The sequence below is a fragment of the Hyperolius riggenbachi genome, chromosome 1 (assembly GCF_040937935.1).
Source record: "Hyperolius riggenbachi isolate aHypRig1 chromosome 1, aHypRig1.pri, whole genome shotgun sequence".
Taxonomy (NCBI): Eukaryota; Metazoa; Chordata; class Amphibia; order Anura; family Hyperoliidae; genus Hyperolius; species Hyperolius riggenbachi.
In genome coordinates, this window is record NC_090646.1 from 376,197,823 (window position 1) to 376,209,881 (window position 12,059).

The 12,059-nt window shown below is 44.2% G+C and overlaps 1 protein-coding gene across 6 annotated transcripts in view; it reads right to left on the reverse strand.

Annotated features, from left to right (window-relative positions):
* LOC137551591 (uncharacterized) overlaps positions 1 to 10,784 on the reverse strand; it is a 261,627-nt gene extending 250,843 nt beyond the window's left edge. For 4 of the 6 annotated variants that reach the window (XM_068271353.1, XM_068271350.1, XM_068271354.1 and 1 more), the window contains exon 1: positions 10,012 to 10,784. In XM_068271353.1, coding sequence (XP_068127454.1) covers positions 10,012 to 10,687 — 676 coding nt within the window. In that variant the 5' untranslated portion in view covers positions 10,688 to 10,784. Of the gene's footprint in view, positions 1 to 415; positions 505 to 4,224; positions 5,024 to 10,011 lie in introns of those variants that run through there. The other 2 variants (XM_068271352.1, XM_068271349.1) reach the window with 2 other exon arrangements.
* Between the last annotated feature and the right edge of the window lie 1,275 nt (positions 10,785 to 12,059).

The following is a 12,059-nucleotide window of genomic DNA, read 5'->3' on the forward strand; positions in this document are numbered from 1 at the left end:
ATTTCCTGTTTAGATATCGGGCAGAAGGTGATTGCTGCATACTAACGCGGTAATCCTCAAAGGCCTGTTTTTGGAGGTGTGGGCCCCCGCTGCCGTCACTCCACATTCTGAAACCAGCCTCAATAAGAGTGAATGCATAGATAAACAAGGACATAATCATGCATATACAAATAGCAAATGCATATGCTCCAATCCATAGTACAAAGTATAGCAGTTGTAGCCCAAAAGGCAGTGTAGCTCTCATTCACCAGCATCTCTCAGTGCTGCTGAGAGATAAAAGTAGAACTCCAGTCAGAATTTCTAATTCGAATAGATTAGCTAAACTGCTCTAAGTGCTAAGCACAAACTTGCTTTTATAAAAAGTGCCAGAAAGAGTTAATAGATTTAGTTTTATTTTACCATTAACTTTTCTATGTGTCACGCTGAGTCACAGCACAGAGCTCTATAGGAAGCAGAGAAATTGTTTTCTTGCTTCTGAATGTAGGATATAAGGGCTCAAAAAATCTGTGTGAAAGTGAGAAAGACAGAAAAATGAGCAGTCTCAAAACAGCAGAATTGTGCTTGCAGATTCTACTGTATATTGTACTTGTTTACAAGATATCAGCTTCAAAATAGCTAATTGTGACTAGGGTTATAAACATTTTCGCATGGGTGACAGTCCTTTTGGGTTAAAAGGAGATTGGGAAAATAGATAGTCCATAAAATGTTGATATTTTTGTATGCTATGCCAGACTGCAGCATTGCTGGATGCACAACTTGTTATAAGGTGAGAGGAGTTATGCTAGACTCATTTATTATGGGGAAGGGTTCAGTGCTGACCTCACATACTGTTGGGAAGCAATGTACAGACAGGTGGTCACACTTGATATGGAGATGGTGGGATTATTATGACGGTACTAACTTTATGGCTGGGAAAGTAGTATTATAGAACGGAAGGCCCCAGCAAGGTTTTACTGGGGGACCCACTGATTGTAGTTATCTTTGTACAGTTTCTCCATGTATACATTATAGTAAAAATGGCATTTCAGGATAACAGGCACAGGCCAATTACTGTAAAGCTGGCCACTAACGGTCCAATTTCTAGCGAAAAATAGTTCGAGCGATCAGAAATTCTGATCAGATTGGTTGTAAATAATCTCAGTTGATGGGCACAATCGATAATGAACGATTATAAAAACAATCGTCCAATTGAATTTTCGTCCAATCAAAATTTGGATTTTCTTGTTGGTCGTGATAGATAGGAAGCAATTATTGGTTAGTTGATGGGGGAGTGAACGATTTTTCGTCCGATCAGAATTTCTGATCGCTTCAACGTTTTTTTTGCTAGAAATTGGACCGTTAGTGGCCACCTTAATGTGCATCCAGCTAATTTATGAGTGAGGAGATGGGCATAGCTCCATACAACCTCTTCTTTAGCCTGGCAGTGTACTTTCAAGTATCTCTCCTAGAACCGCTGAAAAATTTCCTCTCATAGACAATGAATATTGCACTGGCAAAAAGGTCATAAAATAGACATACACGCACGCACACACACACACACTCCCACACTTTCCATGATTCAGATTCAGGCTAATTGTAAAGCACCTGGAATGAAAAGAAACCCAATCATTCATTATGCATATAGTGTTTATTTTATCTATATAAATGTGTGATATTTTTTTTCTATGCAAAACATTCCTTATTATCTTTCCAAGGTGAGATGCGCCTATTCCTAGATCCAGTTTTGTCCTTCTGTCATAATAACATCCTGGGAGTCTAACAATCCAGTACACAGTGTTACGCACTTTATATCACTTATATAGGAAGCATCATTCAGCAAGGACATATTTGATTATAAGGTAATATAACAGGCATATAAATTGTGTAAAAGATTATCATAAATGCTGTTTATAAAGATAGCAAAAACAAACTATTTTGCCTTCCCATACAACCTTAAAGAGGAACTTTGGCCTAAACAAACATACTATCATTACATACTATCTACATTACAAACATTCGTTACATTAGTTATTTTAATTAAAATAGATAGGTAATATAATCTCTTACCCACCCTGTTTTAAAAGAACAGGCACATGTTTGATTTCATGAGAGCAGACATCTTTTTGGTTGAAAGGAGGTGACAGGGAGCATGAGACACAGTTCCAACTGTCCTGTGTCCTGATCACCCCTCCCAGTTGCTAGGCAATGTGAATAACAACATAGAAAATCCCATCATGCTTTGCACAGCATCAGGGAAAAACAGCCCGGGCAGTTTTCTTTGATGGGTGGAGCTTAGCTAAAAATGCAGCTAAAAATGACGCTTCGGTAAGAAAAACAAAGTTCTGATGCTGTGAAACTGTTAAAGACACACCAAGCCTTTTCAGTGCTGCTGAGTAGATTTTTAGTCCGGATGTTCACTTCACACCTAGAGCTTGTTTTCACCTGAAAGTTTTGACACTTTAGCTATGCACACTGTGCTCATTGGTTGCTGAGGAAATATGTCTATATCCTTGTGCCAAATGTTGGCACAGATAATGCAGATATGCTGTAGAAGTGACATATACAGTTAAAGTACACCTGAACTCTTGCACAAGACAGAAGGAGAACAGATGAAAATGCACCCATAAATGCACGCATAATTCCCCCTCATCTGTGACTAATCACCACTGCAATTTTATCTTTTCAGCTGTGTCAGCTCAGGAATCTCTTCTGCCATGGCAGAGCTGATAATTTGTAAACACAGGATGCTAACCCTATGTCTACTTCCATGAAAAGCAGATTTAATGCAGGAATTGTATCAGCTGTAACAAAGAAATGTTTTTCTTTAAAGGTTATTATGCTGTTGTGTATCTTTTAGAGCAGAGAGTAAGTTCTGAGTTCAGGTCCACTTTAATGCTGAAGTGAATAACTGTATCACCATGAAAGGCAGAATTGCTTAGTCATTAACGTTAGGGCATTGTAAGAAATTAAGACTAAACAGCTTCAAGTCACACAATTCTTAAAAAATGTTATTGTGACTGTAAGAAGACATTTAAAAAGAAAATAAGTGTAATAAGATACTAGTAAACTGCTCTGCAAGGAGTGGCCCCTCTTAGCCCTTACTCTCCAGTATGATGACAGGGCCTGCAGGAGCTATTGGTATGCCCTGCCCCTGCCACCATCTCTACCTCCACCTAGTGGCAATATTAGGTTTATAGTCCCAAATCCATTGTGACAAACCGAATTTTCATAGGCATAAATGCTTATCATTGTACTTCAAATAAAATAGCTGCTGCTTCTGCATGCGTACGGCTTACCTGTTTCTATAGTGCCATGTTCAGTGGCGCATTCCATAAGCAAGTGGATCCTTCTTCATGTCATGTGTAACCAGCAGCCAGTGAGCAAATCAGTGGCAGGTGCAGTATCTGGGGTACTAACAATGACTTCTACTCTCCTCCCCCTCCATTCACATCCCCCAAATGCCCAGGAGGCATAGTGCTTATTTCCTGGTGGGCAGGATTAGAAAGTGACATAGTGCAACTTCAAGCTTTACTTTATCAATTTAAATGAGCCATACAGTCCAAATATGTGCAAAATAGAAAAGAGCAAGCCAGCCACAAAGCCAGGAAGCCAGCCAACCAAGCAAAAGCAAGCCAGTTACACAGAAGGCAGCCAGCCAACAGAATCTAGGCAACCATTCCCACTTATTAGTACATGACCAAACCCACTTTACAGCACACTTCAACTCCTTCCTGGTGCCCTTATAGGGGTTGAAAGGTCATCCATTTCCTGTAAATCATACAATTTTACTGTGGATTTTATGGTTGGTATTGGTAATATGTTTTAAATAAAATCTTTAATTTAGATTTTTTTTAAGTAATTACACATATGTTAACTAATTACACACACCAAATTACTCAACAGAATAGTCTCTATTTCAAAATGACAATATCAATTCAAACTCAAGCAAACAGCAGAATGAAATGGCCCACATTTCCATACTAAAGCTCCACTAACCTCCTCTAGGTAAATAAACAGAAAGATCTGGGTCATTCCATGAACAACACCAATAATTCCCTACACTCCTTGGTACTGATTCTCCCAGATACGCCTTCCTTCACCGAAGTCACTAAGAGACGAAATGAAGATTCCAAAAAAACGAACCAATCCTACCAACCATACTGTAAACTCACATGGGAGGGCAGATGCATACACAAGGAGAGGAAACACATTAGTTCAACGTAACAATAACATAATAATTGGACACTTAATACCAACAGGCATTTTAATGGCCGCAGGCACTTTTATTGGTGAAACTTAGTTTGTATAAAACTTCTTTTCTTTAACAAAACTTTATTAATCACATAAATATATCAACTCGAACTTGAATAAAAAGTCCAATAAATATCAAAGTCCAATAACCAACCAGAGCACCGAGCCCACCCACCTTAGTGGGCGACTTTACCCAATCGCCGGGCGTAGCACGGCCCCACCCCCACCTGCGGCAAGCTCAATAACATCCTGTAAACCCATATTAAATATATCTAATCCAATTTCGGATAGATGGACCAGGTTGTTGCGGTACAGAGACCGCAAGCCCCCTTCCAATTCCAAGTGACGGAAGGAGACTCCATTAATTGCTGGCATAAATTTCGAAATAGCGAAATTCACCCTCCTCCTAATTCGCTCCAAAAAGAATAGTTCTTGGTGAGATAGCCATACTAAACGTGGTATGATTTCCGAGAAAGCGAAAATTGTGTTTGGAAGTAGACCCCGTAACCTCAACATGTTTTCTTTCATTCTCCAAAGTAATGACCTGGTGTTGGATTTTCCAAGGTCATTACCCCCAAGTGAAGAACTACCACATCGGGGGCAGGCCACACTTTTAGCCATTGTAAAATGCTGCCCATCAGGTTCCTCCACCTCATACCCCGCTGACTAAACCATAGAATCAAAAATTCTTCTTCATTCAGACCCAAATTCAGTGAATAAGCTCTGACGGACACTCTTTTCTTTGCCCAATAAATGAAAGAATGTCCAATGAGCCAGACAATCCTCTTGTCACCTAAAATTCAGAATGAAGAAATTAATAGACAAGTAAGTCAGGACGCACATAAAGCTTGAAACGACCCGACTCCCATCTCCCAATGCGTTTGATAACGTCTTGGGAGAGGCCTAAGCGAGCCACCTCCGTCGCCGCGCCGATCCGGAACGAATGTGGGGTAATTTTGAGACCAGACAAGCCCAATTTACCTAATCAGAGCTTTAAAACAGCCCTGAATTGAAATTCAGTGAGTGCTAGACCGTCAGCGTGGCATAGGAAAGACTGTGACCCAGCTCTTATTTTTTTAAAATCAGTCACAGCCCGCAGTGGACAAGAATTAGAACCTGGGAGCCCAGAGAGGTACAGCCACGTGCCCCTACCCCTCTGATCAGTTTTTGATCGACGTATTAACAAACGAACCTCTGCGTCGTCGCTCAAAACATCCTGATTCCATAAGCCCGTATGAACCGATTTGGATTTGGAAACCAGCTCCGACACTCTTAGCGCACCAAAAAAGGCGAGCGAAAAAGCCGCTTTATAAAGACAGGCCTCATAAGTAGAAACGCAGACTGAGGATAAAACAGCTAACAAATCTTCTAACATTAAAAAACTAATAGGCCTACGTAAATCGCAGCTAGGAGCTGACCTACGTAAACCCCTTAAAAACCTGTCCACCAAAAAGGACCCTTTGCATGAAGGTACCCCATGTAGTTTCTGAAAGAAAGATACCCCAGACAAGATTTTTTGTACCGAGGCTGCAGCCAGTCCTTCTTGCACTAAGTCACAAAGGAATATCAACACTTGCTCTTCAGTACCGTCTGACGGCGAGACCCCCACGCTGTTGGCGAAGGTCACCCATCTGTCCCATGCAGCCGAATAGTCAGCCCATGTTTTTTCGGACACAGACCGGCGAACCAGATTGGAAATCATAGTGCTATAATGTCCCACAGGTGGTCCGGACATTTCTGGCCCGATGCCTCTGCCTCCGGCGCCGCCAATCTGAACAGATCGAACCTCTGTCGAGACAAGGCATCAGCCAGTACATTTTGCTTACCAGGGATATGCACAGCCTTTATCCAGATATTAAAACAGAGACATTGAAGTACTAAATGCCGTAACAAAGAGACCACCGGTGCCGATTTTGATGACAGACAGTTAACGGCAAAGATGACCCCTTTGTTGTCCGACAGTAAAGTGATGCGCCTATCCCTGAAAAGTTTACCCCAGAGAACCACTGCTACCAGAACTGGGAACATTTCAAGGAGAACTATGTTCTTAGTCAGCCCGTTAGCTCTCCAGGATTCCGGCCACACGCCGGCACACCACTGACCCTTAAAGTATGCACCAAAGCCAATAGAGCCCGCTGAGTCTGTAAACAAACAAAGATCATCCGACGAAATAAATTCAGACTGCCAAAGAGATCTACCGTTGTAAATTTGCAAAAAACGCTGCCAGACTAAAAGGTCTTCACGAACGTCACGCGTAAGTCGCACATGCAAAAGGGGGGATTTGGGCGCTAGTCTACTTTAGGGGACCCAGCGCAAATCCCCATAGACAATTGGAACTGTGCTGAAAACGGAACGAATTTCCGCTTTCAGCTAGTTTAAAACCCCACAAGTTATATATGTATGGAAAGCTAAGATTCTCCTCTAACGAATTCTGGCACTTTCGGTGAGAAAAACCTTAAACTCACCGTGCAGGAAGCGCCGAAAGTCCGCAATCGTGGCTCCGTCGGCCATCTTAGCTCTGCTGCTGCTGCTGTTTGTCTCCCTCCTCATTGGAGGGATTGTTAGCTGGGGGCGTGCCAGGAAGAAAAAGTGAACTCCACACGCCACCTAGTGGCTGTGGAATACAAGTAATTCTTGTATTGAAAACTGTCATTGTAATTTAAAACTTGCAAAAATACAAGAAATGCATTTAATGAAATAATAAAAAAAATAATGAAAATAATTAAGGTGTGCGTGCAATCTCCACTATCCATGTGGACATAGAGTAGGAATAAAAAGTTGTCCGAGCGAAGCGAGGACCGAGCCCGTAGCCCAGCGAGCGAAGCGAGCGGGCAAGGGGACAGTGACTCCACTAAAGCAGGTGTGCGTGCAATCTCCACTATCCATGTGGACATAGAGTAGGAATAAAAAGTTGTCCGAGCGAAGCGAGGACCGAGCCCGCAGCCCAGCGAGCGAAGCGAGCGGGCAAGGGGACAGTGACTCCACTAAAGCAGGTGTGTGTGCAATCTCCACTATCCATGTGGACATAGAGTAGGAATAAAAAGTTGTCCGAGCGAAGCGAGGACCGAGCCCGCAGCCCAGCGAGCGAAGCGAGCGGGCAAGGGGACAGTGACTCCACTAAAGCAGATGTGCGTGCAATCTCCACTATCTATGTGGACATAGAGTAGGAATAAAAAGTTGTCCGAGCGAAGCGAGGACCGAGCCCGCAGCCCAGCGAGCGAAGCGAGCGGGCAAGGGGACAGTGACTCCACTAAAGCAGGTGTGCGTATAAATAACATTATTTTAATAATAATTCGCTCGCTGGGCAAGGGGACAGTGACTCCACTAAAGCAGGTGTGCGTATAAATAACATTATTTTAATAATAATGTATTAATGTATTATAATACATTATTATTCCCATGCCCAAGTTCAGAGCAACTTATGTTTTATCACTCAGCCACTGGGTGGCGTGTGGAGTTCACTTTTTCTTCCTGGCACGCCCCCAGCTAACAATCCCTCCAATGAGGAGGGAGATAAACAGCAGCAGCAGACAGCTAAAATGGCCGACGGAGCCACGATTGCGGACTTTCGGCGCTTCCTGCACGGTGAGTTTAAGGTTTTTCTCACCGAAAGTGCCAGAATTCGTTAGAGGAGAATCTTAGCTTTCCATACATATATAACTTGTGGGGTTTAAAACAAGCTGAAAGCGGAAATTCTTTCCGTTTTCAGCTCAGTTCCAATTGTCTATGGGGATTTGCGCTGGGTCCCCTAAAGTAGACTAGCTCCGGGATTTGAGCCCGGATATTAACATGGCAGTTCGTCTACAAAAGATTCTCCCCATTGGCATGATCCTCCCTGCAAATGCCAGGAGACCTAATAGAGATTGGATCTCTTTGACAGTAGCTTTTTGTTTCCGCAAAAGACGAGTCAAAGTCATTCTTAATCTATCAATTTTATCAGCAGGCAAACGGAACTCCATTGACACAGAATCGATTTCAATACCTAAAAAAGTCAGTGATGTGCACGGATAAACTGTTTTTTCAACAGCTAGCGGGACCCCGAAATGCGACATCAGCCGAACGAAAGATTCCAAGGAAGTGCTGCAATCAGTTGAATATGATGGGCCTACAAACAAAAAGTCATCTAAATAATGACCAATTAGCCCGGAGTCACAAATAGACCGAGCCGACCATTCCAAAAAGGAGGAGAACATTTCAAAGTAATAACAAGATAAAGCGCAGCCCATGGGCAGAGCCTTATCAAAGTAGTAAAAACCTTGAAACTGAAAGCCCAGAGAGTTAAAACCGGACGGGTTTATCGGCAGGAGGCGAAAGGCAGTCTTGATATCAGCCTTTGCCATCAAAGCTCCTGGGCCACATGCACGGATCATTCCCAAAGCTTGATCAAAAGTTAAATACTTGACTGTACATAACTCAGAATCAATATCATCATTTAAGGAATCACCCTTTGGGAAAGATAGGTGGTGGATAAGCCGAAATTCACCCGGCTCCTTTTTGGGGACCACCCCGAGGGGGGACAATCGAAAATCGGTAAAAGGAGGGTCTAAAAAAGGACCCTCCACTCTCCCGGCTTGCACTTCCTTTAGAATATTTTGCTCAACCACTTTGGGGTAAAGGTCAACTGATTTTAAGTTGCGCACCCACGCGCACCCTTTACCAGCATAAGGAGGGATGGTAAAACCTTCAGAAAATCCTTTAATTAACAAGACCCGAATCTCCGGGTTTGGCAGAAGCTCGAGCCAGGGAAGCATGTTTTCCAACTTCACCGGTGTCAGAGCTCTTGTGAAAGATTTCTCGTGTGCCTGACTGGACCAGGGAACCAGCCTTTTTATAACACTTGCTTGCCGACAAAAGGAGCACTCGTGCCTATATTTGCAATTGGCAAGAAACCTGCAACTTGATTTGTTAAAAGAGAAACATACCCCTTTTTTAAAGGGGGTAGATGCTGTGGAGGAAACTGTAGCAGGTCTGGCCTGGACCTTTTGTGGAAGCATTAACGAGAGCCAGAGCTCCACGTCTTTGCAGCCCCATTTCAGCGACGGATAAATCGACATTTTTTGACGGAATGCATCGTCGTACAAAAACCATGAAAAACCGCCATATTTATGATGGGCCTCCAAAACGATATCTTGGTGGCGGAAAAGACCGGAGCAAAGCTCCGGATGCTTTTCCCCCATGACGCTTGCGAATATGCAGTATGCCTGCAACCAAATGTTAAGCGTCCTAGGGACAGGCCTGCGCCTCTCCTCCTCAGCATCTTTATCCTTTTTTTCTTTTGCCAGATATTCTTTATGGGCGGGCAACAACGAGAGTAAATCCACATAATCGCCACGCCATATCTTGTCCTTCACCGCTGGCGCAAGGTGATAGCCCAGCGGTGAGACCTCACATGGCATTGCTTCCTTATAAGAGCTCTCAGCTACACCTTGTCTATGCATTGGAGGGGGCACAGCTGCAACGGTGATACCACCGTAGCTGCAGCAGCTGATGTGCACCTATCATTAAGAGGTTGAGAGGACCATACAACTGCAGGGGCAGACAAATCAACACCCCTGACCATTGAAGGAACACCAGCAACAGGACGAGAGGGTGTGGAAACAACAGCTGAAAAGGCATCATTAAAAGTAGAAACAACAGGGGTGACAGGGAGAGAGGGAGCAGGAAAAACATCAGGAACATTAGATACATTCGCTGCAGGCAGCCTAACCAACAGGCCCTGCATGCAATCAAAAAGCATTGTCATCTTCTGTAACAATAAATTCCCCCCTTCCCCGCTCTCACCAACTGGGTTGCTGGGTGACATCCTCCCTGGATCCCCGGCTCCGGCTCCCTGGTCGCCTGAATCGGCACCAAAAGCTCCCGGCAGCCGTCCGACATCTTCTTCAGCCCTCCCGGATGGATGGGAAGGGCCCGCTGGGCTGTAATCCACTCCGCTGCTCCTCCGGACTTCCTGGACAAGCGCTGGGACCCTCCTGACTTCCGCTCCCGGGTTGGCGCCTTGGAGCGCATGCGACACATCCTGTGGCCGGGATGAGACTTCTGCCCTCACTCCAGGCCTCCGAGTGGGCGGCGGATCGGCAGGCGGGGAGTAAGGCCTCTTCTGGGTGCGGGTCCTCTTCGCCGGCAATGGAGCACACAATCCGGCCTCCTCGACAGCCGCCTGCAGCGCCCGATCCATAGCGGGGTAGCGTGGGGACGCAGATCCAGTTCGCACACTGGGAAGTTGGGGCAGGACGGAGGGTGCATCACACACCGCAGTAGCCAGTAAGGACACAGGGGGCTCAGACTGAGAGCGCCTAGCCCCGGAACGATGATCCACCTTCTTGTTCTTCTTTTTAGGGGCCTGCTTCTCAGTAGCCTTGCGTGACCCAGCTGCCCTGGCCAGACATTCGGCAATCAGCTCTGGGCCACCCTCCGTGGCAGCAAGGCCCACGATGTCCTGCACTAAGGAATCCATGCTCAGAAGGGAAAACAATCCACGGAGAAAGCTTCACTGAGGAAACAGCAGCAGCAGCTCACGGAAACAGTTCCAGCAGCTCCACACAGACGAGTGACAGGCTGGTGACCGGGAGCTGTATTTATCTTGGCAGACGTCCAACCTCCATTGGCCAGCTCACCTCCCGCACTTTCTGTCAGCTGACAATCACAGGTGAGAAGGTCAATCTCTGGCCAGCAACCTCTTCTGCTCTCCGTCCCCCTTTCTCTCACTCCTCAGCACCTGAAAGAGAGAAATAACAGCAGCAGTATCTGACAGAACAAAATTAACCCCTGACATGCCTAACCAGCTCCACAGAGAAAACCCCTGCCTACCACAGATAGCTAATCCCTCAACTAAATTGACAGTTTTAAAGTAGAATATAAACCCCTTATGATGCCTCACCCTCCCATGCAGCCACATTCATATAAATGTGTCTTTTCATTCTCACACACAGTGAATCAAAGAAAGAAAGGAGAAAAGAAAAAAAAAACCCACACATCATACCTCAACATATACATCAAAGCGACCCCAAGAGGAATTCCAGCCTGTCAGCTTTGGACAACTTGTAAAGCCACTTCTCCCCAATGCCATGTGGTCCTATGCATCACGAGCTAGAACATAGTCCTTGTTATCTCTGAACTCCAGCCACCTTGCCAATATCCAGCCAAGCCTATCTCCCAGACCTAATCACCAACCTGCTTCCATCTCCTGGTGATTAACATTTTTAGGGCATTTATAAAATATCTCAAAAGAGTGTTTTTATATTTGGGGGGGGGGGGGGGCTAAACACCAGGATTCTATGGTTGGTAATATTTTTGTCATTCAGACCTGTTGGAGCTTCCTTAATATTTTTCTGAGAAGCTTCCCCAGATTTCTGTGAGATTCACTGTTGGAGTATTCACTATCCTCATGTGCTGCTTTCACTGGCATCATCTCAGAGCAAATGTATCAGCTGGTCCTATAAATCCTGGCAAATACTAATATAAAACATCTGCCACATCCTTTGTGAATCTGTGTGAATCTTCATTTCATCTTTATAACGTGGGTGAATAAAGGATTATGCGAATAACATGTTAAAGCACATACTGTAGGTTCTTTAAAAAAATAAAAAAAGGAAGTATTACTTTACCTCTTTTCACTTTATTTTCCCCATTGGGTTTAGGAGAATTTATTTTTATTTTGTTTTACTGTAACAAAGTTAGTTTGCATGACAAATAACCTTGACTTGAATTTAACTGGGTATCTTGAATGGAACTAGACAAAGTAAACATTTGTGTTCAAAATAAATCAAAGTCATTATCTTCCCAGGAATCCAATGCCTGTGTTTCATAATATTTATTCTAATAGCAAA